A 26,862-nucleotide genomic window follows, 5' to 3' on the forward strand; every position below is an offset into this window, starting at 1 on the left:
TCCCTGCGAGCCACCCCGCCCATGCGCCCCCAGGCCCCGCACCGCCCCCGCGTCCCCCGCGGTGCTGGGGCAGCTCCGTGACGCCACAGGTCCCGCCCCCAGCTCCGGCCCTGCGAGTGCGTGCTGACGTCATGCTGCGTGCGGGCCGGTGCGGAATCGCTGCTCCAAGTCGGCGGGGCCGGAGTTAGTTAGCAACGAGCGGAGGCTGGGCGCGCGCCCCTCGTCCTGCTGCCCTCCGCACGCTTTGCGCACCTCTCCTTTCTGCATGGTGGATATTATTTTTCATTATCCTTTTCTGGGTGCTATGGGGGATCATTCCAAGAGTAAGTCTTCCTGCGTGTGGGTGTGTGTGCGTGTGCTTAATATGCGAAATCTCTAATGCAGAAGAATGTTTAGCGGATTCTACAAGTGGCTTCTATTTGACAGGATACTTTAGAAGAGAAAAAATAAAACGAATGCATTTCTCCTGCAGGGCTGCTTATCCTTTGGAATGCCATTGTTTTATTTTATAAGTAAACACTATTTCTCAAGCCGGCTCGGCTGACTTCAGGCTACGAAATCTGCCTCTGTTTTGCGCAAAGGCAATTAGGTTTGATTTAGGGGTGTGGGGTTTTTGTTTGCTTGTCTTTTGGTCTTTGAAAGCTAGGACGGTTTCTCCAGCCTGGTCTGGGATGGTTAAGCTAAGAAGTGTCGTGGAGGATGAGCCAGACTCTGCCGAAAGCTAGTGTGTCCGTGTTGGCGTGGGCAGTCGCTGAGTGGGAGTGTGCGGGCGGCGACGCCGGACGGCCCCGTTCTGTGTCGGTGCCCAGGCTCCGCAGCGCCGGCTGAGGACTTGCTTCCTCTCACCTTCACGTTGCGTTTAGTTACAGGACACGTCCGTAAAGTGACTGTGTTCAGTGAATGTAATAGCGAAGATATTTGGGGGCGGGCGCAAGAGACAGCCTTGACAAATTCAGGAGATTTTGTCTTTTTCGTTTTCAATTGCCTGGGCCTTTGGAAGGCTCGTCTCCTTCCCTTGCGGTGGCAATTCCTGGAAGAGCGAGCGAGCGGGCTGGGCTGGGGTTGGAGGGCCGGGGCCGGCCGGGCCGGGCCTCCAGGCCTCACGCGGCCCTGCGCCCTTCCCCGGCAGAAAAGCCCGGGACGGCCATGTGCGTGGGCTGCGGGAGTCAGATCCACGACCAGTTCATCCTGCGGGTGTCGCCCGACCTCGAGTGGCACGCTGCCTGCCTCAAGTGCGCCGAGTGCAGCCAGTACCTGGACGAGACGTGCACGTGCTTCGTGAGAGACGGGAAGACCTACTGCAAGCGGGACTACGTCAGGTGAGGCCGGCGGGAATCGGGCTGGCCGCCTCCCACCCACGGGGCCGGGGCTCGGGCCCTTCGGCTCGTCCGCGCTCCTCTGCCCGGCCGGGAGACGGCCGCCTGCACCCAGACGCGTGCCGCGGCGGGCCTCCTGGCCTGGGAAGCCGCCGCGGGCGGGCCACCGCTGCCTCCAAGGGGGCCACAAAGCGTCCTGCGAGCGCGCGCCAGCAGCGGTTGGGCGAGTGCGGCCGCAGGCCCGCGCTGACGCCTCCCGCGCCTTGGGCCCGCAGGTTGTTCGGCATCAAGTGCGCCAAGTGCCAGGTGGGCTTCAGCAGCAGCGACCTGGTGATGCGGGCGCGGGACAGCGTGTACCACATCGAGTGCTTCCGATGTTCCGTGTGCAGCCGCCAGCTGCTGCCCGGGGACGAGTTCTCGCTGCGGGAGCACGAGCTGCTCTGCCGCGCCGACCACGGCCTCCTGCTCGAGCGCGCCGCAGCCGGCAGCCCGCGCAGTCCTGGCCCGCTCCCTGGAGCCCGCGGCCTGCATCTGCCAGGTAAGCCACCCCGGGAGCGGTGTGTGCGTGCGTGGAGGGTGCTTGTGTTCCTAAGAAGTTGTCACTTGTGTGCGGTCCGTCTTCTGGGATAGTGGTTTTCCGTTTGAGTGAACTGTGTGCTAAGGAGGCAGCTGTGTGCTCGCGTGTGCGGGGAACAAATTGTGAGCGTGTGAGTGTGAGCTCGGGGAACCGTGCACAGTTGTGTTCTTCGTGCCGGGGAATCTGTGGGACGCCGCGCTGGGAGCAGCAGGGTGAATGACAACAGGAAATCTTAAGTGGTGCTTGTCTGGGGGCATGCATTCAGAATTTCTTCGGTGAGTGTGTGTTATTGTAACAGAGAAAGGTAGGTTTGCCCGGGGGCATGTACATGAGTAACTGCTCCCGACTGGGAGCCGGGCGGGGGCTCAGCCAGCGGCGAAAATGGCTGTGAAAGCCCACAGCCCAGCAAAGAGGGCTGTCTGTTGTTGCCCAGGTTGGTGAACAGCCTAGCCAGATTCTCCTGGGGAGTGAAATGTAAAGGCATGGTGGACTTTGGTGTCATTGAAAACACCTCATTAGGATGTTCTGTGTCCTGACCAGGAGTTGTACCAAGATGGGGTCTGAAATGTGTAGCCACAGGCAGGTGGGGGTGGTGAGAAACAGGTACCTCAGCGCCAGGCCTGCAGGTCCCCCAGGCAGCCACGGCCTGCAGCACAGATGTGGAGACCAAGCTGTGCCTCTGGGTGCGGCGTGGCCTTGCCGCCTCCTCCCTTCCCTGGCTCTCCGTTTCCTCCCGTAGAATGAGGAAATTGGGCTGGATGGGCTATTTGTAAATATTTGTCCAGACCTAGGGTTGCCTGCAGGGAGACAGAAGTCCAGACAGCTCAGCATATATCTGCAAGTGTGCAGACCAGGTTTGGGTGGGGTTGTGAAACAGGATGGAGGAGGTAGTGAATGCACCCCAGTCTCGGACCTCAGAGGGGCTCCCCTTGTTGCCGCCTGTGGGCTGTAGGGATCACGCGCTGTTCCCCAGGGGTGGAGAGAACCCGAGGTCAGGGGAGGAGAGTGCGGCTCCTGGACTGGGAAGCCTGGAGCCTTGAGGGGCCTGGAGACCCGGGGCGAGGCCCGAGGGCGGTTGGGAAGGAGCCGTTCCGGGCCCTGAAGGCCGGTCCGTGCCCCGGAGCGCGTCTCCCCGACACAGGGCTCGGCACTGTCGGAGCGGGCTCTGAATGAAGGGGGAGGGCCCTCGCGGGCCCCGGGAGCGGGCTGTAGGTCCCCGGTGCCCCGCCGCGCCGCGCCCCGGGTCCGCATCGGCGTCTTCACCGCCCAGAGTCCGGGGCGCGCCTCCTTCCTCTTCCTCCGAAACTTGGACTTCTTCCGGAGGGCTCCGCTCGCCGCGCCGGCCCGAGCGGCCGCCCCTGTTCCGCAGCGGCCTGTCGCGGAGCTCCCGAGCCCTGCCTGAGCTCCAGGGAGGTCGCTGCGGGCAGCCGGGCCCTGCGGCGGTCGAAAGGACGAAATGCACAGCTCCCTCCGAGTGAGGCGAACGAATGGAGAAAGAGACGAACAATAAAACGAAATAAGCCAGATAGAAGAGAAACGAAATCGGGCCCGGGAGGGCTCGGCCGCGCCGGGCTGGGCGCCGGGCAGGCGGGCGGTGGCCTGAGCTCCCCCCTCGCCCCACCCTGTCCTCGCAGACCCCGGGGCGGCCCGGCAGCCCTCGCTGCGGCCGCACGTGCACAAGCAGGCGGAGAAGACGACCCGCGTGCGGACCGTGCTGAACGAGAAGCAGCTGCACACGCTGCGGACCTGCTACGCCGCCAACCCGCGGCCGGACGCGCTCATGAAGGAACAGCTGGTGGAGATGACCGGCCTGAGCCCGCGGGTCATCCGCGTCTGGTTCCAGAACAAGCGCTGCAAGGACAAGAAGAAATCCATTCTCATGAAGCAGCTGCAGCAGCAGCAGCACAATGACAAGACGGTGAGGAGCTGGTCGGGTGGGGCCGTGGGTTCCGCCTGCGGTATCTGCACGTCGTTTTCTGGGCGCGTTCTGGGGACATCAAGGCTGACTGGACTCTCCAAATAGCTTGTGTTTTTACCTTCAGAGCAAGGCTTGCCTCGAGCTTTAAGGCTTCCTAATTATTTCGTATAATGCCGGGTCCTCTCCTCATCCGAGTATCGGCCCCAAGTTGGGGGTGCAGCACAGGAGGAGCCCAGGGCAGATGGTCGTGTGCAGTGTCCGCAAGTCGGGCTGGCAGGTTGTGTCCTCTTAGCATACCTGGCCAGGAAGGGGAGCGTGGGCCTTGCCTCCCCTTGCTGAGTAGTTGGCTCCCAGCACTGAGGCTGGCCCGTGGTGCGGTTTGCAGACCCCAACAGATCCTCAGTGGCGGAGGAGGGCTCTTCCGAGTGTGCACCTCCCCCCCAAACCAATACAGGCCCCAAATCGTATTCCAGTGCCTGGAGCCCCAGTCTCAAAGGTGGCAGGAAAGGCTAGACCTAACTCAACTAACTCGAGCGCCCGCCGCCTTCTGCTTGCCCCACAGAGCCTCCAGGGACTGACCGGGACGCCCCTGGTGGCAGGAAGCCCCATTCGCCATGAGAGCGCCGTGCAGGGCAGCGCAGTCGAGGTACAGACGTACCAGCCACCGTGGAAAGCGCTTAGCGAGTTCGCCCTCCAGAGTGACCTGGACCAACCCGCCTTCCAGCAGCTGGTGAGGCCCTGCCCTACCCGCTCCGACCTCGGGGCTGTGGAGGTTGAGGATTTAGCCTCTTAGCCGAGGCGGGAAGGAGGGGGGTTTGCTTGAGGTGAGCGCAGGGGACAGCCCTGGGCAATGGGGGAGGGGGAGAGTGGCAGGGCCTGCAACCTCACCCTAAACCAAGGTCTCCCTGCATTAAACTGAGCACGGGAGAGGTCGTGGGATTAAGCAGCCGCACCCCCGCTCTAATCCTCCTGCGTGCGCCTCGGGACCTAGCCTCCTTCTCTGCAGGGCTTGCTCCCACCTGGTAGCAGGTCCCCGAGGGACACTCCCCAACTTGCAGCACGCGGCCCTGAACACTACTCGGGTGCGTCTTCACCCGCCCCTTCCTGGTGTCTCCGCCGCCCCAGGTCTCCTTCTCCGAGTCTGGCTCCCTAGGCAACTCCTCCGGCAGCGACGTGACCTCCCTGTCCTCGCAGCTCCCAGACACCCCCAACAGTATGGTGCCGAGTCCCGTGGAGACGTGAGGGGACCCCTCCCTGCCAGCCCGCGGACCTCGCATGCTCCCTGCATGAGACTCACCCACGCTCAGGCCATTCCAGCTCCGGGAACTCTCTCGCCTATGTAATTGTTATTATTGTTATTTAAAGAGAGAGGACCCCGGGAAACGGTCAGGACAGCCAACGCCCCAGGACGCAAGCTGCTGTCACCGTACTGGAGACCCCTGCTCCGAGGACTTTTATTTTTTCAAAACCAGAAGTTGGGATTTGCTAGGGTTAGCTCTGCCTGTCCTCCCTTCCCGCCGCCCACTCGGGCTCCTGCCCGGCGGTGCTCCCGCGGCCTCCCCGGCGCTGGCGGGGACATGGAGGGACGACCCGAGGAGCAGACGCGACTCCCCAAAGCGCATGGTTGCTGGGAAAAGGTAGAACGAGACTTTCCTTGAAAATGTTTTAAATTATCATTCGACGGAGGACAGTGTGTGAGCCTTTGCCGAACAAACGTAAGTTATTGTTATTTATTGTGAGAACAGCCAGTTCATAGTGGGACGGATATTTTGATCTTAATAAAAAGTAATAACCGGTGCGATGACGCTATGTGCTGCGCGCGCGGCGTGCGGGAGGGTGCGCGACGCCGCGGCCGGCCCCGGCGTGTCAACGACGGCAGCCGCCGCGGGACCCAGCGGACCGCGCTCTGCGTGGGGCCCCGCGCCACCGCCCGTGCCCGCTCCCTGCGCGCGGCCGACCCGCGTGCTCGCGCTGCGGGGCGGGGCCCGTGACAACTGCGCCTCCGGGCCGAGGCCTGCGGGCGGGCGGGGCGACTGCGTTTGCGCGGGAAACCCGCAGCTCCGGTGGCGGCTGCGCGGCGGACCTCGGCCTGCGTCAGGCTCGAGAGCGCGAGTCTCTGCCCCTCTCCTCCTCGCCGCGCCCTGAGCCCCGCTCCGGAGCCCGCACTAGCCCGGCACCCCGCCTGGGCCTTGCGCCTCGCTCGGCTCCCCGCGCTGCGGTTGCCGTCGGTCCCGAGGCCACCTGGGGCCCTGGCTCGCCCCGCGCGCCGTCCCCAGAGTGGGTGCGCGACGTGATCAATCTCGTGGCATTTATTCCCCCGTCTAGACGGAGGAGGAGGCGGGCGGCGGCTGCTTATCTGCGTTTGGCATCACCTGCAAGCGATACACTGAAGGAGTCACCGCGAGCCCCCGCCAGGGCCGGGGCTGCCGGGAGAGTCAGTCCACCCAGAACCAGTCTGGCGTGTCCTTGGTTTATTTTCTTTCCAGACCTGAAATGGAGGGGCGGGGGGCGGCCCGGTGGGAGGGGGCTGGGAATGGCCCCTGGATATGCCGTGCCCAGGTCACTTGGTGTGACATTTCAAACCCCTGCGACTTGTTTTCTTGAAAACTGGCTTTAGTGCTCGCAGGAAATAACCGAGAGATACTGAATCTCAGCAGGCCCCCGGGCAAGCGCGAGAAACGCGAGGCTCAGGTTTACCCTTTGCAGATATTTAACCCTTTGGCAGCCCGGGAGGGTTCTTTTCCAGGACCAGCCGTCACTTGGTGGGCTTGAGGAGCCACCAGACGACAGGCAGTCCACCACTGCTGGAAGAGTCTCTGGCGTCGAGTTTCCGTTTCCTTGTCCCTCGAGTTAAATGACCCACAGTGTATCCTTTGTCCAGGGTTCATTTTGAAAGAGGGCAACGCCTGGGCAGGGGATAGTTGCTGTCTTAGCTTAGGTAGAGGCTGTTGAAGGGCAGGGGATAGTTGCTGTCTTAGCTTAGGAAGAGGCTATTGAGGAAAACGTGTTCGAGGGGCAGCTGCGGCCGCTGGATGGAGGAGTAGGTGCCCTCTGTTAGAAAGCCTTGCTGCTCTCGTGGCCGGAGGCCACGGTGTGTGATCGGCAAGCCTGCGGCAGTGTTCCTCCACACCCCGCCCCCAATCGTGATGGAAAGCTTGCTGGCAATTATTGGAAGAAAATGGGAGGAGGTGGGAAAATTGAGCCACGTTTATATCTTACTTCCTGAAAGTTAAGGTGATGCTAGCACAAATATTAAAGGGAGCATTCCCTTTCTTGAAGATTTAGGAAACGGTGCTGCAAACTCAGAGATAAGGGAAGAGATACGCAGGGTTAATGAGGACCAGGTTTACCTCTCAAGTGCCCAGAAACGGCTTTAGTAATCAGCTCTGGATTCTTTGAGGCTTCATTCCCTTAACTTAGACCATTCCTTTCCAAAAAGAAATACAGATTTCTCCTTTTACCTTCTTGGCTGGCCGTTGGACAGAGGACTAAACTTCCGATAAATCTTTCTTTCAAAAACTTTTGATTTATCCGGAATATTCAGTTTTCTCATTTTTTTATTAAAAAGGAAATGCCAGGTTCTTGAATAAAGGATTTCATTAATGGTTGTTAATTAGCTCTGAATTTTTGCTTTTGACGGACTACAGTATTTTTATGCTAGGACGGAAACATCTGCTTTTCTAATTATCTCTTTCCTCATTATCCATAGATCAAAAATCTAATTCCTTTTTTGGATATTTATGTGTGTGTATCTTTTTTAATATTGGGAAATTACCCACATAAAAGTGGTTATTGTGTGTTAAGATGCCTGCCTCTCTCTGTATTAATGTGTAAAATATTACAAGCTTTTCTGTCCTGTAGTTGCCAGCCACCTAAAGGGGTTTCCAGGGAAAGGGTTTAACTCTGAAGCCAAATTACAATGGTCCCTAGTGAGGTGTCAGATCTATAGTTGGTTAGTTACATTAATACATATCAGTTTTACTGGTTCCCAAGTCATCTTTAAACATCTTCTGTAATACAGTAGGGATTTTCCTGTAAATTAAATTACTGGAGCAATCACAAGTGTTGTATCTTATGCTTACTGAACTTTTAACATGAGATATCCAGTTGTGTAGTAAAAACTCAATTCAATAAAAGACGAATTGCCATAGATGGAAAATGGGCGTTATTTAGCAAGATTCACTTTAGAATAAGATTTTCTCAGAAGACATATCTAATAATTTGGATAGCTCCATGTAACTGAGGCAGGAACGGGATTCCCAGAGATGGGAATGTTTATGGCTGTTGTACCACAAAATTTAATCCATATTGAAAGACTGCATAATTCTGGGAAATTCTGAGTCCCCGTGGCAGTATTCCCAACAAACTTTAATATTTAATGGGTTGTGGAACAGAAATCAGCCTTTCTTTTTTGAATATGGAATAACTTAAAGTTCAATTTTGTCAGAGTTGCAAATAACTGGGTTTAAACGAGACATTGTCTAAGATTGTTCCCTAGAAAATTTGAGACTCTGCCACTGCTGCCTAGGGGAGGGCATGGACTGGCACACAGTTAGTTAGCTGTGCTTCCTCCTCATGACTGCTCACCAGAGAGGGCCAGAGAACTAGCGGAATGGCAGCATACTGAAGGGAAGAAACAATAGACGAGAAACTATTTGCAGAAAAGTTCCCAGTGGAATTGTGATAAAAGCAGGAAATTCAGAGAGTTTATTAAGCTGATGTGAGTTAGATTGGAGGCTTTTAAATGAGTCTGATTGATGTGAAAGTAAACTTTGTGGAAAATACTAGGATTCAGTGCACTAATGGGGATTGCTGACCAATCACAGACTAGCACCTTGTCTGTGGAGACTGTGCATGGAGCACGCGGATAAACAGAGCCAGGTCGAAGGTGGTAATGAGCGCAAGAAAGGGCACAGGGCAATGCGGAGGCAGAGTGGGGTAGGGAGTGGCTCCAAGTATAGAGCATGGTGGGGGCCCCAGCAGCAATCCCGCTGGAGGGGCGGGAGTCCTAGGTGAGTCCAGCCCTCGGCCCCGGTGCCTCCGTAACCTAGGTCGAGAAGGGCAGCCGCTGGCGGGAGAGCGGCCCAAGGAGTGAGCCCAGGCGAGGGCAGGAGCGCGGAAGGCCGAGAGCTTCCCCACGGGGAAACGGGATGTTTCGGTTCGGTACGGTTTGAGTATCGAGCAGTGGAGATCTCAGGGTTTGGGCGCAGGGGGCGGGGATGAGCGGGGAGAGGGACGTGGAAGAATAGGGATGATGAGGAGGAATTTCTTCCCAGGTTCTCGAGATTTCGAGAGCGTGGCTAGGAGCCCAGGAAGAAATAACTCAGGTGGTTTTCCCAGTTGCGCTGGGGAAAGAGGGAAGAGGTGTTAGGGAGGCCGAGGTCCAGACCTAGGCTCAACGGGGCACAGGTTCAGGGTTCGAGGTCACAGCACCCACCCCTGCCAGAGGGCCGGCGAGTCTGGAACCGGGCTCAGACCTCCTGCTGGGCATGGGGGGCGGGGGGCGGCGCAGCCAGGACAGCTCCTGGTGCAGGAAATTCCCTTGGGCAACGGCCTTGGGCTTACCAACGTCCTTGCTCCCGGTCCTCGGGCAATTTTTTTCCCCATTTGACTCAAATTCTGGGCCCTAAAACCCGGGCGAAATTGTTGCTTTTTCTCCGGCTGTGCCCAGTCGCACCGCCAGCTTCACAGACTGGACCCAGGGGAGGCCTGTCGCCTCCGCCCAGCGCGGTCCTCCCGCGGCCCCTGAGCCTGGGAGAGCCGGGATGCGCCCCGGTCCCAGGGGAACACGGTGTCCCCGCAGATTGGAACCAGATGTGCTGGCGCTCACCTGGGCGTTGCGCTCTCCCCATCCCCTGAGAGTTTAGAAGTCGTAAAACCCAGCGGAGTCGGAGTTTGAATCACGCTGGGCCAGCACCGGCGGGCACCGAAAAAGGGAAACTGAGACCTCCGGAACGCGCGCAGGTCTCCCGGCCCCGACGCGCCCCCGGGCCCGACCCTCGCGGGCTCCGGGTTGGTGGTTTGAGAGTCCCCTCCCTCCGGGACGAGGGGGCCGTGAGACTATTCGCTTAAATGTTTAATTGCGAATCCCGGTATGGTTTCTGGGAGGTTAATCACAGCTGTCTCAATTATTGATGGCTTTTTGGCAAATTTCCCACCAGATAAGAAGTATATTCTATTGTGAAGCGCCTCGCAGGAAATCTTACAAATATTTGAAGATTCCTTTCAGCTACGAGGGTCCCGCGCCCACGCCCCGGGAGCGCAGGCCCCCCCGGGTGGCCGGGGAAGCCGCCCGCGCCGCCACCTGCCCCCGCGCGGCCGCCACCTGCCCCCGTGTCTGCGCCCGCGGGCGTCCGGGTCCGCTCGGCGCCGGTGGCCACGCGAGGCGGGCAGAGCGGGGAAGACGCCGGGCGCACCGGGAGTTTGACTTTTTTTTTTTTTAAAGAGGATCTTTTTATTTTCTCTCGATTTGCAAAGAAATAAAAATCAGCATATACATAACCCAGCAGCTCTGTGAGGCTCCAAAACGAAGTGTCCTGAACATTAGGTAAGTTTGCTTTTAAAAAAAACAGGTAAAACTTCCCTATTTTCCAGTCCTCCCCCTCCAATAGTCTGGAGTCTAATACATTATCAGATCGTTTTTTCCAACCCGATCTTTTTTCCTGGTAATGTTTGATCGTCCTCTGACAGGAATTACTACCGATGTCACTCACTGACCGGCTCAGCAGTGACCGTCAGCGGCGGCGGAGACACGGCGAGGACGAGACGGGGAAGGTCAGCGCGCCCGGCGGGCCCCGGAGCGCTGCGCAGGAGCGGCTGACAGCTCTACTCAGGGCCGCTGTGACCTTCTGCTTAACGCTTCCTTCTGCGTTGCTGCATTTCACAGTTATTTGAGAAAATACTCGAGGTTGATTCACTCTGATCTTTTCAGAACACTAATCCTTGTTCAGGAGGATAATTTCAGTTCAGCAATGCGAAGGGAAGTCCTCAGTGTCATCCGCTGGGAAATTCAGCAGAGCAATGACTACAACGCTCTAAATTGATTTCAAATAGTCCCCCAAACACAGTGTGTAAAGAGAATGGAAAGTGTTAAAAACGTCTTTACTCCAAACCTTAAAAAGGGAACTTTAGAGCAGATGAACTTTAATTCAGTCTTTAATTAAGATATTTCAGGAGTTGGAATTAACATTTTTCTTTCAGATTTATATTGCCTTAACATGAAAAGTCAACATTGAAAACAGGATAAGTTATTTTATTACAAGAACAAAACAGACTTGCTAATTTTATATCTAATTTCACCCATATTACAAATGCAAAGTATGTATTACCACAGGATGGAAGTTACCAAACTCCAAGATATTGTGCATAAATGGAATAAACTCAGCTTGCAAAATTAGAAAGTGGAACATTAAAGTATCTACAGTCATTATAAATAGTGCAAAGTATATACCATATCTACAGTGCAGGGGGAGAGTATAAACATGTGAAAATGAGTTTAAGGAACAGTTAGAACATTTTTTTTGAACAATTTAAGATATTAACAAGGGTACTCAAATACAAAAACAACCAAAACATTTATTTTTTCTCTTTTTTCAAGAAAAACTGTCGAGCTTCTTCCCAGGCCTGCTGAGGAAATCTGTTAGCCAGCTCAAGATAGTCTTGGGAACCAGGACATTTCCCTGAGGGAAAAAAAAGTAGAAAAAAGTTTAAAAGAATTAAATTCTTTCATTGAAGTTTAAGAAATTTATTTTGATATCTGAGTACAAAATGGACATATATACTTCAAATAAACCATGCTACATTTTAGGTAAATAAGGTGATCTATCTATAGTATCCAGTTTGTGCTTCTAACATATTCAGACATTAACCCCTACATAAAACATTATGAAAAAAATTTCTTTTTGGACCCCAGAATAAGAAAATAAGCAGAAGCCAGCATGATGGCGCATGCCTGTAGTCCCAGCTACTCGGGAGGCTGAGGCAGGAGGATCTCTTGAGCCCAGGAGTTCAGGGCTGCAGTGAGCTATGATTGAGCCTGTGAATGGCCACTGCACTCCAGCCTGGGCAACAGATCGAGACTCCATCTCTTAAAAAAAAAAATACACGGTGAACAAAATAAAATAACAGTCACATATTTCTATCCTTAAGTTAGCCATGTTAGCCGTGACATTTGTTATCCTCATCAACAAATGACATTTATTTTCTGAAATAGTCTATTTAATTGAAAACATGAATTTCATTTAGCTTTACAGTTGTTCCAGTGTGGCATTCAGTTGCCTCTCTGACAAAGCAAGAGGGAACCATAAGGAGCTTTCCCTGCCGGTGGTAAAGGCAAGACGAACAAGCTCACAGCTGGACAGCCAGTAGTGGGTGTCTGAAAACCCAGATTCCTCCTCAGCAGTAAGAATGTGGTGCCACTTTTATACTTAGAGGTTTACCTGGGCAATGAACTAAAAATGTCTTGAGACCTTTTATGAGGGCTTCATCTAAGCAAAAGGGGAGCAGATGTCCAAGGTGCAGACTGGCAACTTAGTGAGGCATCGTTTAAAACAAAAAGCAAGCATGTTATGAACTGTCATTAACATAGTGATGACCCTTTCTGCGCAAAGCAGAGACCACCTCCCCATTTGCTATTCTGTGGTGTAAACCTGTAACTGGGGTCAGCATGAAAATCAGAGAGGATGGTCCCTTGGGCAAGAAAGAAGGTCGGGACTTCCACAGGCCTCAGCCCACCAGGCAGACGGGCAGCTCCTGAGACTGCGTCTCCAGGTGTGCAGCAAATGGTGACTCATATTTGTAGTCAGGAGAAAGAGTCAGAAGAAAGAATGTCTATACTTCTTACTGGCAAAAAAACCCTCCAAAAACAAAAACCACAGTGCTGCACAATTAAAAAATAAATACATTAGAAGATTTTTCTAAGTATTTTCATGTATCCAAGACTTTAAAAATTGTTTTGTAAGAAATAGTAACACATTATGCTGATTTCTCCCAAGTATCCGCCAATAGCTTTAAGGAAAAAACAGGGCTGTGACTGAGTCAGGGCAGAACTGAACTTGCACGCTAATTCTGGCTTAGACAAATGCTATTGACTATGCTGTTGACTGGAGTTTCTGAAAAGTTGCATAGCTTTCTGTTTACTTTTCTGAGTACTTGAGTCAATAAAACATGACATTTTTTTTCATGATATTGTAACAGCTTTAGTTATATTTTCTTCTGTGTAATTTTCAACACGTGCCTGCCCACTATAGATGACTGGGGGGGGGCGGTGTGTGTGTGTGTGTGTGAGAGAGAGAGACGGAGTCCAATGTAAGCCCCCCTCTAAATAAGGGCTTCTTGGTTGGTGTCCCAAAGGGTCCTGCTGGGAGTGGGCCTCTGAATGGCCACTTTAAAGATTATCAAACTAATGGAAGAATTGGGGAAAATCTGGATTAGGGTCTCATTAATCAGGGACACTATCAGGATAGCCAGACAAAGCAACATGTACTTCTCAATTACAGTCTGGGTAGCAGAATATTTATAAAAGTAAAAATGCAGTTTAAAATTCTAAATCTCCAATTCTGATCACAGGAAAGACCTCAGCAGGAACACTATATGGAAAAAATTTGTAAATCTGGCCTCTGGACCTTGCTAATTTGATGGCTTTTTCTCCATATAAAACAATTATTTTGAATAAAAAAGTTCAAGTATTTGAATTTAGGGGGAAAATATGGACTACTATCATTGATAACTATTCTGAACATGGGTAAGGAACCAAACCCACGTGATTTCAGCCTTTATGTGAGTAATGTAGGCCAATATTAACAATCTGATTGTCTCCTGTATTATAAAGACACTCTTTTGTATTCACCATTTAATGATCTTGTATGAGGTGAGAATAATTACACAAAGATGTTTTGTGCTTTTCTTTTTTATAGATTTCTCTGTATAGTCTTACGCATTAATGCTTCATGACAAAATCAGTTTACTTACTGAAATATACTTGGTATCTGACTCTGAAATATTTTAGGTGATGTACTAAATTAATTTCTCTAAAAGTTCCAGAGGAAAGGATGGGAAATATATCCATTTGGCTAACAAACACATGAAACAATTTCAATAGAGACATACCTTTGAGCTGGTAAGACTGGTTATCTGCCTGACCTGGAGTCTGTGCAAAATCCTGTGTGAGAAGAGAAAAGTGTTTTTATACCAATGACATGAACAGAGAATTTCACTAAAGGTGGCTTTAAATACACCTCTGATTCATGCAACCACTTTTGCATGAACAATTTGGAGCCCAAATATAAAAGCAGTGGAAACTGATGTACATAATCAGGGTTCCCATACATTTAAACCAAATAGTGATGACTTAAATTTTGCTAAATATCACCAGGGGCCAGGTTGCTGCCTACTATGGAAACTACAACTTTATTTTATATCTAATAAACTAAAATTTTAAGCTAAATTTACTATCATAAAATATGAATAGATTTTTAACATTTTATAAAGTACAAATATAAAAGCCCTTATGTATTCTGTACCTAAGTCTTAAAGTCTGGTGATTTTACTTTAGACGGAAAGTGAAAAATGTAGTATATAATATGTAAACCTTCAGAAACCTATGATAAACCATCAGCTCCTTTTTTTTTTTTTTTTTTTTTTTTGAGGCAGGGTCTTGCTCTGTTGCTCGGGCTAGCATGCAGTGGCGTCAGCCTAGTTCACAGCAACCTCAAACTCCTGGGCTTAAGTGACCCTCCTGCCTCAGCCTCCCCAGTAGCTGGGATGACAAGAGTGTACCACCACACCCAGCTAATTTTTAAAAAAATTTTTTGTAGAGACAGGATCTCGTCATTGCCTAGGCTGGTCTCAAACTCCTGGGCTCAAGTGATCCTCCCACCTCGGCCTCTCAAAGTGCTAGGATTACAAGCATGAGCCACCTTGCCCAGCCTGAAAAGAACCATTTTATAAACTAAAGTCCAATGTATATTCATTCCCTTGAGCACAATTATTTGTAGAAAAAAAACTTGATTTAACTCTACTAGTCTAACACGCTATCCCAAATAAGTAACATAAGAAATTTCTATAGCATTTACAAAATTTGTGTTAAATATGGATTTTTAAAATCATAAATCCTTACTTTAGATTATGATATCATTTGTAGCTTTATAAATTGTTTTATGAGCAGTTGAGAACGTAAGGAACTAAGTTGGTACAGATATAAAATTGTTTTTGCTCAGATATCACCGTCCTTGCCGAGGCCTCCCTACTTGGGCCATGGAAAGCTGCACACCATCTCCCTGCAGTCCCAGCCCGCTTGCCCGCCCCACTTTTCTGCACAGCACTTATCCTCGCTGACATGCTATTTGTTTTACTGTTTTGTTTGTTTGTTTGACGACTCCTCATTTTAATGAAAGATCTGCGAAGGCAGGAATTTTTATCTGTTTTATGCATTGCTGTATTCCCAGTGCCTAGAGCCGAGCCCAGCATACCTTACACACTCAGACATTCCCCCTGCTGAGTAAAAGAATGAATAATGGGAATTTAAAAAGATTGTCTTAAAATGATCCATAATGTATTTTCTATTTAATTTAGTCCTAAGGCTCTAAGAATATATGAAGAACCCTAAGTGCTGATATGATGTTTATATGCTGTAAGACTTTATTAGCATTTTAATTTAACTATGAGACAGTTTTTCAAAATCCATACTCGTAGATCTGAATATCTAACTTGAAAAGTTTTCCAGAAAATGGAACCCAGACTCAAACAGAACAATTAAGCTGAAAATAAAACTTTTCTAAACATGATTGATCTAGTTGTGTTTATTAACTATCTAATAGAGGATAGTTTAAAAAATGTAAACTACTAATTATTGTCTAAGGTGAAGAAGGCTTAGGGAACTTGAGCCATCGTCTGTAGTTCTGGGTACCGTGCTACCCTTTTGACAGTGACAGATGTATTAAATATATTAGCCAGAACTCGGAACAACAGTAATACGCTATTAAGAAGACCAGAAAGCATCGTGTACTAATCACATGTGTGTCATAGAGCAAAAAAACATTGATTTTATGGTGGAACATTTGAAAGAAAATGGGAGATTTTCAGCAAATAATGATCTACAATGACGACAGGAAAAAAGTCACATGATTAGTCATTAGTAAATGTTAAAAAATAGTCGACTTGATTTTTCTATTGTCAGTCGACTGAGTTAATTTAGATGTGGAAATATTACTTTGCTATGGCACCAATTCTGATTATAGTCCTACAGAATTTAACTGGATCAGAAAAATATAAGGCTGTGCTTGAAAGTTTTAGGTTTTTTAAAAAAGCAATATAAGGTTTTAATTTTACACACATGTCCATATAAATAAGAATCATATTTATTTAAAAATTTACAAATAAACTGGTTTTAATTCATCTTTCTTCAGCAATTATTATCTTTTTCCTATAGCTAGAATAAAAGCAAGATAAACACACAGTTAAAGCCTTAAAGAAGTCTGGCCGTCCTTTAAAAACATTTCCCGAGTGCAGGTTACCATTCCCCTAACTGGAAAAATATCCTTTCTTTGGAATCTTCCAAGTAAAAATTATTCAACTCTCAACCCCGGTTCTATCAATGATATTTCAGAAACTATCCCGATATTTTGGAAATTAATTCTTAAGCACAGAAATTCGTGAAGTGTTTAAAAGGTAGTGTGGGAGGCGAAAATGAACAGCTGGCTCGCTTGTACTTTTTAGTCGCATTAGTTTACACAAAGCCAGAGAATTAGGCATAAAGTAGAAGGTACCTGGATGAAAGTGGCCAGTAAAACACAGCTCATCTCTTGCTCCAGAATGATCTTGTTCTGACGGTTGTTGTAACAAGCAGCGATTAGCGAAGGGAACAGCACTTTGATCAGCCGCGGGTCACTGAAATACTGGAAGGGCAGCTGGCAGAGCTTCTGCAGCACGGTGGGGTGGCGGCCGGACTGCACGATCACCTGGAGCAGAGGAGGAGCCCAGGTCAACTGCCAAGAAGCCCGCCTGCCCCTCACCCTCCAGCACAGGCCGCTCGGAACCGTGGAGAACATGCTGCAGGAGCGTACGGAAGAACACTCCTAACTTCTTACCAGACCTCACTTTAAGTGACATGTGAAAAGAGCAGACATCAACAAAATCTCATTTCTCAACTTAAGGAAAGGATTCTGCAAGTTCTGTAGCCATTTAAAAACTTACTGTAACCCACGAGGAAGGGTGCGGCTGCCACGGAGAGGATGCCTGTGGAAGGGACTCAGAATAGGCACTGCCTTGACAACGCTCCTCCCGCCCCCTTGAAGCAGGGTAGGCACATTCCTTAAACCTGCAAAGCGCTCACTCACAACAAAGTCAGATCCTCTCTCCTACGGCCCTGTCCACGCAGTCCTCCCTTAACCTGGCTCCCGGGATATACTGAATGCAGGTCTATTGGGTGTGTAGGCAAGTCCTAGAAAGCAAAGGGAATTGTAAGGGGTGTGGGACAGTTTCAGCAAGTTCAGGCTCCAAAAGATCCTTTCTCCGATCCCTACTCCTTATCTTTGTTTCCATCAGTGCCACTGAGTCTAAAAGGAGAATTGTTTAGATAAATGAGACTGTTGTCTTGAAGCAGTCTAGGTTTACAACTGTGTACATTTAAAGAAATAGGGCAACGCAATTAATGGGCTTGCAGGGAAGCCCTCCTAATTCACTCCCGAGGCCTACATGATAAACTAAGACATGTCAAAATCAGATCTGTTTCAAGTAACTTTGATTAGACAGTTCTAATATGAAAGAGCTGGGGGACCCAAAGCCCACTTCATGGTCCAGGAGGAAGCTCCTAGAAGGTTAGGAACACTGTAAAACCTAGGGTCAAGACTGTAAATTGTACTTGGAAAAACACAATTTTACAGGTACACACCCAGACAGGACTGCATTCAAATTAAAACCAGAAGGACAGAATGAAACAGCAGAGGCAGGAGAAACATAAATTACAGGGATTTACAAGTTTTCAAAGTACTTTTAACAATACTTTAAGAACACACTCTCAGATGATAATGCAGTTTGGTTTAAGAACAAAATCAACAAAGTAATAGTTCACATATTTTCGTTCAATAGCTAAAATGACATCAAAAACCTTTAGAGAATGTTGATAGGGACTTGTTAATACCTCCAAATCCAGGAGGAATTTTAAAGACTCACACTGTGTGACAATTCTACACATGGCTATGTGCTGCCATTGCTGACACTGGCTGAGAATATGCCCTACCATTTACTTTATTGATAAAGCATTTACTTAAATCTTTATTTTAATTATTAGCTACAAATTTTGAAACACAGCCAAATGGTCACCAGTTTAGAATTTATGATGATACCATTATTAGAAGTCTTTTTTTTCCCTCTTGGGACAAAAATTAAGAACAAGTTTTTTCTTTGAAACTTCATTGTTAAAGTGCTATTATTGGAAGATTTGCTAATTGAAAAGGTATTAAACTGGCCAGTCTAGTTGGCACAGGCACAATGTTAGCTCAAAGACAACTCCTGGTTCCTGGTAAATTAGCACAGAACATTAGAGGCGAAGCGGAGCTTACTCTATTTGGACTCCTAAACCTCACTGGGGTGAAGCAGAGCCCCTTAAGGACCTCTTGGTCCCCTCCAGGAACAGAGCTGGTTATCAGTTGCCTGTTTACAGAGTGAATTTACAGAGATCACCAACAGTGTAGTGAGATGACATGCCAGAGGCCATTACTTTTAATGTAATGGCCTGCAGAAGATGCAAATGGATGTAGGCAGTTTGATTACCTTGGGCTAAGGAGTTCTACCCATAGGACCACCTGACAAGACTTAACCAGGTTACAGGTAAGGAGTCTATGAGGGCTGGTGAGACCTCCGCCTCCCACCAGTGGTGTGGTTCTGAGCAAGAATGGGGCATCCAGTCCACACTGTCCTTCAAACCACATTTCAGACATTGTGGGGAGATGGGCTCAGGAGGTGCAGGAAGGGGCCAATCTGTAACACTAAGACTTGATGGGCTAATTCAGGTGGGTTCGTGACCCAGAAGGGTGGCAGCCTGATGTCATGAGCACAGCGAACAGTCTGCAATTAGACTAAGCACTTCCCTTTGGGGTAGGGAAACAAGGCTGGGAACGCAAACAGCCTGGCCTTAATGCTCGGAGCCTTGAGTACCAGGAGAGAGTTGTCTGAAGGGCTTTTTGACAGTTGGGGGGATGATGGCAGGGCTCAGTTTTATTTCATCCAGCCATTCGCTCCTAGGCCTTAGGTGGTAAAATGTCACCTGGGACTGCTGAAACTATACAAAGTTAGTAGAGTCATCATGGGACATGAGAGTCTTGCTGAATAAACAAAATGTGCATAATTGAAGGACATCTCAGATTTACAATATGGAGCTCTCTCTGTTTGCCTTCCTTATGGCACTATAACTAAGTCAATAAGTGCTGTAGCCCTAGCTACTTGGGAGGCTGAGGCAGGAGGATCACTTGAGCCCAGGAGTTTGAGGCTGCAGTGAGCTATGATGGAGCCACTGCACTCCAGCTTGGGTGACAGAGCGAGACCCTGTCTCAAAAAAATAACAAAAATGTTGGTCTGTTACTTTTGTCCAGACAAAGGGATGTCCCTTAAGTCCTAAGGCGTACACCACCCTGAGTCTGGCCAGGCCACCAGTCCCACCTTTCAGGGTGCACAGGCCAACACAAACATAAAGGGCTTTCCCAGAGTCTCCTTCCAGAGCGCTGAACCAGGAGAGGGAGTGGCCTAGCTGTACATTTCTTTGGTGGCCATAGTCATCGGCCAGAGAGAGCACAGCACATCAGCTATTGAGCACATGTGGCCTCAATAATAGTAAGAAACAGCCTTTCAAATGGGATGTCCACCTGCACATGCAGAGTAGGGCTCCAAGGGAATTTCTGGTAACATTCAGATCCAAAGACATTGAAATTGAACCTTGTTCTTGGATGTGATTCTAAAATAGGTGCTGTAGGAGATCTGGGTTCCTGCCTTTATTTTATTTGCCAACTAGCTGTGTGACCCTGGACAAATTGCTCAATTGCTCTGGGTTTTAAGGTAGTGAATTTTTTACAAAGTAAACTTTTTATTGAAGTATAATGCACATATTCGCACACACCCACAGCTACCCACCCATCCCTCTTAGGTGAATGGCTCAATTTTCACGAAGTGAATGTAACAGTGCCACCAAGTACCCAAATAAAGAAAGAGAACATGACCAAGCACGCTGGAGCTTTAAATATATTCTTTCTCACTGAAAGTTAGACTCCCACATTTTGAATTTGCGACAAATTATATGGAAGCTCTTTGACTATATAGAACACCAGAGAAAGTCCTTCAAGGCTTCCTTGGAACCATTCCTGACCATTCTCTGGGCAGATCATGGCACACTGGCTCCTCTTTTGGTCTTCTAAGCAGAGGCTGGTGGACATAACTCCACAATCCACGAAGAAGGCCGTCTTTCACCCAAATGCCCCGGTGACCCACCACTTTTTTCTTTAGTGTCGCTGGTGAGGGGCTGGGGAAGGGAGAGAGGGAAAGACAGACCCTGTGACTACTCCCTTTTCTTTTTGGAACTATCAGTGGTTCTGGAAATAGTGGCTTTAGAAAAAATAAAGTTGCCACAAAGAAATGATAACTGTTTAAAGTGATGGATGTGGCAATTACCCCAATTTGATCATTATACAATGTTTTCATGCACTGAAACATCACACGGTACTCCATAAATATGTACAATTATGTGTCAATTGTAAATAAAATTAATTTTTTAAAAAAGGAAAACTTCATGCTGGCAATGGGTGCTACAGCGTGGTGGAAAGACAGGCCAGGAGGATCTGGATGCTGGGGATAAAAAGGAGTGTGGAGTAGAGGAGTGGACACGCTGACCCTTTCGCCTCCACTGACACCTGGCCACCCATTAGGTTCATGGCTGCGACCTTTGTTTTTGTTTTTTGGAGACAGAGTTTCGCTCTTTTTTCCTGGCTAGAGTGCTGTGGCATCAGCCTAGCTCACAGCAACCTCAAACTCCTGGGCTCAAGCAATCCTTCTGCCTCAGCCTCCCGAGTAGCTGGGACTACCTGCATGCGCCACCATGCCCGGCTAATTTTTTCTATACATATTTTTAGTTGGCCAGATAATTTCTTTCTATTTTTTAGTAGAGACGGGGTCTCACTCTTGCTCAGGCTGGTCTTGTACTCCTGACCTTGAGTGATCCTCCTGCCTCAGCCTCCCAGAGTGCTAGGATTACAGGTGTGAGCCACCGCACCTGGCCGGCTGCGACCTTCGTGCTTCCTACCAAGTGAAATACAAGTTGGGTGCACCCAGAGAGCGTCAGAAGCGAGCTCCAACTTTAGCAGACGTTTAATGAGTGCCTCCTGTGCCAAGTGCCATATTAATACGCAATACGCTAGGGACACAAAGAGTATAAAGTCAGTCTCTTCCCTCAACACATAAGAGAAGATTCAACATGCCGGGGAGGGATCACGCTTTAGCTTTCAGGGAGAGGAAGTATACACAAAGATAACGATAGTACAAAGGAGCCTGGGAAAGACACGGTGCTAGAGGACCCCATGGGAAGGAGAGATTGCTGCTCGCTTGGTGTATGTGGAAGGCTGCACTGAGCGGGTGGGTTGGACCTAGAAGGCTGGATCGGATGGGGGTACCTGGAAATTGTAGGTGGAGGAATTTTTGGTGGAAGGAAGCAGCTCATAGATTCAATACCAGATTGTCTTAGTTGGCTTGGTATAACAAAATACCATAGACTGGGTGGCTTAAACAACAGAAATTTATTTCCCACAGTTCTGGGGGCTGCAAGTCTGAGATGGGGGTACCAGTGTGGTCAGGTTCAGGTGAGGACTTTCTTTCTGGTTTGCAGATGGCCACCTTCTCACCACGTGCTCAAATGGTCTTTCCCTGGTGAGTGCATTTCTATAGAGAGAGCTCTCTCTCTTTTTGTTATAAGGCCACCAGTCCTATTGGATTAGGTCCCATTTAACCTTAATTACCTCTTAAAAACCCTATCTCCAAGTACAATCATATTGGGTGTTAGGGCTTTAACATAAGAATTTTGAGAGAACACAATTCAGTCCACAGCGTAACCCTTACTCATTCCTCATCGCCCTCGGCCGGAATCATGTTCCATTAGAAAGGCTACTACTATTGCTAATCGGTTTCAGAGTTGAGTGGCTCTTTTGGGCCAGTCATCTCTCAGTGGCCATTAAGTCATGGAGTCGGCACAAGAGGGCTGGTGTTAGGTAGCCCTGGGCCCTAGGTCTGGGTCTGCCTTTGATCTGCTATGGTCACTTAACTAATTTGAGCCTTAGGGTCTTTCTATAAAATGGGGGTAGGTGGCAGCCTTCAGGGTTTGGATGAGGATCCAATGAGACATTGTCTGAGACCATAAAGTATAAAGCAGTGTTAGCTACGAGTTTGGTTAGCTCAGCAGTTCTGCTGCTCCAAGCTTCCTGCTGGATGAGACCTCCACACACGGGCAGGACCAGAAGCCCCTCCCACTGTGAGGCCCAGTGAATGCCTTCCATCCTCCTTCCCCCACGTCTCCGTAAGGGCTACTCTTCAGAACAGAGGGACTGGTAGAGGTAGGCCCTGCTCTCTGGCTGAGACTCACCAGCAAGCTTCATGTCACCGGGGAAGCCATCGCTGCGGTCTCTCCCTGGCCCTGTCTGCACAGGAGAGAGCTATGCAAACAGTGCCGGGGCTGCCAGCCAGGACCTTGTGGTGTGGAGTAGGAAATGCATTCTGACAACTCTGAAAAGAAAATCCCAGCACAAGCATGATCCAAGAAACACAGGTAAGTGGTACTGAGAAACAGGCTTAGCGTATTGTGTGTATGTGCGTTGCGAGGCTGTTGTGCTAGGCTTGTTAACCTGAAAATAGAGCAGGAAGAGTCAAAGCTAATAGGCTGGTGTTGTGGGCTCCTGATTCAGACCCAGGATGAGTTTCTCTTGAAACACTTAAGGAAATCCTTAAGCCCAGGAAGTTTTCGCAGGCAGCACAGCCAAACACAGTCTTTCCTTTTCAACCCAAAGACATGGCAGCAGCTATCATATATCCAAGCGTATGTAGCTTCATTTCCAGTTCCAGAAGGGCAGGAACTGTGTCTTTCCCTCTTGTGTCTTCCATTGCTCTGATGGAGGGCTAGGCACAGAGGAAGTCTTCAAAGTTACTGGAATGAATGAAACAATGTGACAGAGGGCTCCTAGTTAACAAACTCATTGGTGGCCTTGGGGAAAAAATCATACCACATCTCTTCTCATGAAGTATAGATGCCATTTTCTGAATTTGAGGCCTCAGTGGTGTTTACATCACTTTGCCTTAGGTCTGCATATCCAGTACCTAACCAGTGGATTTTGTGATAAGCTGTTTCCTATCCTGGAAGGAAGTTGGGATTGGGATCCCAACAGTCCTAGGTACCAACTCCGAGATCCCTGGCCTGGTTACAAGGAGGGGTCTGGAAAAGATCCTCCCCCTTGTGGGTGTGGGCAACACTGGCGTCTCACTTAATATGGAGGAACTCAAGGTGTGCCGGGACGCTGCGTCGCCAGACCTCAGCAACACCCAGCACAGCAGCAAGCCTGTCAGTGGCAGAGACAGTACGCGATGGGCTGCAGAGCCCTTCTACCCATGTTATCTGAGTCTCTAAACTCCGAGGTGGGTAGACAGGGATATATAATGGGGAAACTATGCTCAAAAAGTTCGAGAGACTTGTCCCAGGTCCCCTACCTGGTCATTGGTAGAGCTGGCTTAGAAAATTTCCACGACCTTGAGTGCTGGCTTCTTTCTCACCTCCCAGACCCATCCAGGGCTGTAAGACTCCTGAGGCCACCCCTTCCTGGGCAGAGGGGCTCTCTGTTGCCAGGCCTAAGCTCACTCCCACAACTGGCCACCAGTCAGCTTCTTGCATGACTTTGCCAGCCCAGATGAAGATGAGGATGACATACTGCCACTCTAAACAGACTAAACCAACCGACACACAGAGATTAAACTAACACAAAAGGCCTTTCTTCAAAAACCTATACTGTTCTTGGCTTGGTATCAAATAACCAGTTCTTGGCTAGGTGCCGGGCTGTGCCAAGGGTTTGTCTCAAATTATCAGATGTAAGAACTTGAAAGAGAGGAAGGGTTGAAGCTGGGGATAGACTCTCAGGAATGAACTGTTGGAACATGTGACTCCAAAATGAGCACCCTCTTACTGTGGCCGTGTAGTTGGCTGCCTTCCGCAGCAGCCTTGATGGGTTTTGAGTGCCTTGCAAACCTGGTCTTATATTTTTGAAACAAATACTATCATGTAAAATATATTTGTAATATGAATACTTGGTATGCTCTGTATAGTTTTACCCAAAAGTTAAGTTTCAAACAAACAAAAAGTGGAGATAGAGTACTGAGTGGTCACAAGTCTGGTTTAAAAATGCAATAGGCCTGGGGGCAGTGTGCACATCTCACATCTATGAAATGATAACTGTCACATTCACTCCATGGGATTCCAGGGAGAGTCTACTGTGTTATATAAATGTAAAACGTCCTGATTCTTCTCACCCAGAGGGATCCTTTCCTCCAACTGTGGCCTCCTGGAATGTAGCCAACCACCAGGAAAGGAGCAAGCAGGCCTCTGAGCAGAGAGATTGGTGCATTCGTCAAATACATGCTGAGCACCCACTCCGGCCAAGCATGGGTGAGGCACTGGGAATGGAACACTGACCAAGTCTCAGACGTCCCTGCCCTCACACAGTGCCCAGACTTTCCACAAAATCCACACCAGTCACGCACAGGAGAGTTCTGCAAGCTCCAACTCAGTGCCAACTCACATTTCAGATGCAAGTCTAATAAAAGTGGGCTTTCTTGCTTATAGTAGATCGGAATCAGCAAGTTAGAAAGACTGCGGAATTAGATAAACTGACAGGAGGAAGAAGCATCGGCTGACACTAATAAGTGAAGGGGTGGGAATTAAAATTATTTCAAGCAGAAATGAGAATTGAAAAAGTTGCCCAGAACCATTTGGCATAAGAGTAAGTATCTCCACCTTTTTTGGTTGGTCTTAAGAGCATTACTATATTGTAGTAAAATATCTTATTAATTATAACCAATTACCTTTACTTAGTATGCTACACTTTAAAAAATTTGCTTCCATATACACGATAATCCTCATGTGCCTTAACATAGTAGTAGGAACTCATTTTTTAAGGCATCAAAAAATATGTAAGAAGTCAAAAAACTGTGTAATATTATAAACATGATCAGAAATAGTTGTTAAACACATATTGTGTTTTAAAGGTAAATGTGGTCATCTGCAAAAATATATATCAAGTAAAAAATATATACATTTTCCAGTAATCTACATATATAACAGATATGACCATCGTGTCCTATAGTAAAATTTCCAGGTCTCTAGAACTCACATTCAAGGAAATGAAATAGGGAATGGTCAGGTTCTGTTTTAACCTACTGATATTCTGTGAATCTGCTGATTTTAGTAAGATCTAAGAGTGAGCCTGAATTCTCCCCTTATTAAGAAGGACTCCAGGCTGGGCGCGGTGGCTCACGCCTGTAATCCTAGCACTCTGGGAGGCCGAGGTGGGTGGATCATTTGAGCTCAGGAGTTCGAGACCAGCCTGAGCAAGAGTGAGACCCCCGTCTCTACCAAAAATAGAAAGAAATGATCTGGACAGCTAAAAATATATGTAGAAAAAAAAAATTAGCCAGGCATGGTGGCACATGCCTATAGTCCCAGCTACTCGGGAGGCTGAGGCAGAAGGATTGCTTAAGCCCAGGAGTTTGAGGTTGCTGTGAGCTTGACACCACAGCATTCTAGCCCGGGCAACAGAGCGAGACTCTGTCTCAAAAAAAAAAAAAAAAAAACACCAAAAAACAAAAAAAACTCAAACAAACAAACAAAAAAAGGACTCCATCGTGGTTTTAGAAAGCTCTCCATTTTGTGTTATTTTTATCAGTTGTGTGTTTTTTTTCTTCCATAAGGCCTCCTGGCAAGTGTCTAAATTACACACATGGTCCCACTGTCAAGGAGCAGTTGTTTAGGGGAAGATAGCCTGATGCGAATCCCAGTTTTCAACAGTCGTAAGGTTGTGTGCTCCGTGGGGACAGGGCTTTTGTTCGTTGCTCTACCCCCAGGACGTGGCATGGTGCCTAGCACGTGCCTGGTATACAGGTGTTCATTAATATCTGGGGAACGAATGAATGAGGACTGAGCTTTGGTTCCCAAACCTTACTCCGGGGGTCCTGCACATGTCACACCAGAGCTCTGGGCCTACTCATCCTAGGGCCTTCGAGGTCCTCAGATAATACTGTCTTTGAACCTGTAAGAACAGCTGACTAGGTACTTTGGCCTACACCCTATCTGATCCAACAGCCTCTTGGCACAAAGGTGCAGAGATGAGGGGCAGGCGGAGCAGGGGCAGCTTCTTTCAACCAGCCTTGTGAGCTGGTCTGTCAAACCTCAGGCCAAACCAGCTCTGTTGGTCAGTGTGGTGGGGTGCATGGGTCATGGAATCAGACAAAGATGTACACACAGAGTTAATCTCAGCAGGGCAAATTCTTAACGCCTAAGAATTCCTGTGTTTTTTTTTTTTTCCTTGTCAGAGACAAGATGTCCTCAACAGAAGGGCAAAAATAGGTGTCTAGACATCTAAATTCATTACAAGAGACAACCGAGAGAGTCTGTAAATCATGGAACAAAGAATATTTTTTCTAGCAGAGCAGAAACAAAGTATAATAGTTGTTGCAGTCCTTTCTGCAAAACTGGCCCTGCAGCTGCGTGGCCAGACTAGGCCAGTGCACAGGCCAAGTATCTCTGCCCACATTGCTCCTGCCAAGTTCATCACACCTGGAGCTCAGGCCCAGGAGCAATACGACAAGAGGGTCCTTGAGGCCAGTGACCTCTACATATCATATAAAGAATATGGCATGCCCCAAACACAAATTGTTTCTTTAATCTGATGCCTCAGGGATAGGTAGGAAGGATGTATAAGTGGCTTTAATATCTCAGGAGAAACATCTGAAGAGTCTGTCGACATATATAATCAAATCAATCA

The 26,862-nt window shown here is 48.7% G+C and overlaps 2 protein-coding genes across 3 annotated transcripts in view; one reads left to right on the forward strand and one right to left on the reverse strand.

The window, feature by feature from the left end:
• The first annotated feature begins 265 nt into the window (after nt 1-265).
• Nucleotides 266-5,053, forward strand: ISL2 (ISL LIM homeobox 2). Its single transcript, XM_069457035.1, has 6 exons — nt 266-323; nt 1,130-1,319; nt 1,592-1,854; nt 3,528-3,811; nt 4,374-4,541; nt 4,937-5,053. The coding sequence occupies exons 1-6, from the start codon at nt 266-268 to the stop codon at nt 5,051-5,053; spliced, it is 1,080 nt and encodes a 359-aa protein (XP_069313136.1).
• Nucleotides 5,054-10,605: 5,552 nt separating this feature from the next.
• The window catches only part of SCAPER (S-phase cyclin A associated protein in the ER), a 415,285-nt gene continuing 399,028 nt past the window's right edge, over nt 10,606-26,862 (reverse strand). The window contains exons 30-32 of one of the 2 annotated variants that reach the window (XM_069481584.1): nt 16,576-16,767; nt 13,919-13,970; nt 10,606-11,490 (exon numbers count right to left, since the gene is read on the reverse strand). In XM_069481584.1, the coding sequence (XP_069337685.1) occupies nt 11,387-11,490; nt 13,919-13,970; nt 16,576-16,767 (348 nt within the window). In that variant the 3' untranslated portion in view covers nt 10,606-11,386. The remainder of the gene's footprint in view (nt 11,491-13,918; nt 13,971-16,575; nt 16,768-26,862) is intronic. The other variant, XM_069481575.1, reaches the window with a different exon arrangement.

Source organism: Eulemur rufifrons, chromosome 2 (assembly GCF_041146395.1).
Source record: "Eulemur rufifrons isolate Redbay chromosome 2, OSU_ERuf_1, whole genome shotgun sequence".
Taxonomy (NCBI): domain Eukaryota; kingdom Metazoa; phylum Chordata; class Mammalia; order Primates; family Lemuridae; genus Eulemur; species Eulemur rufifrons.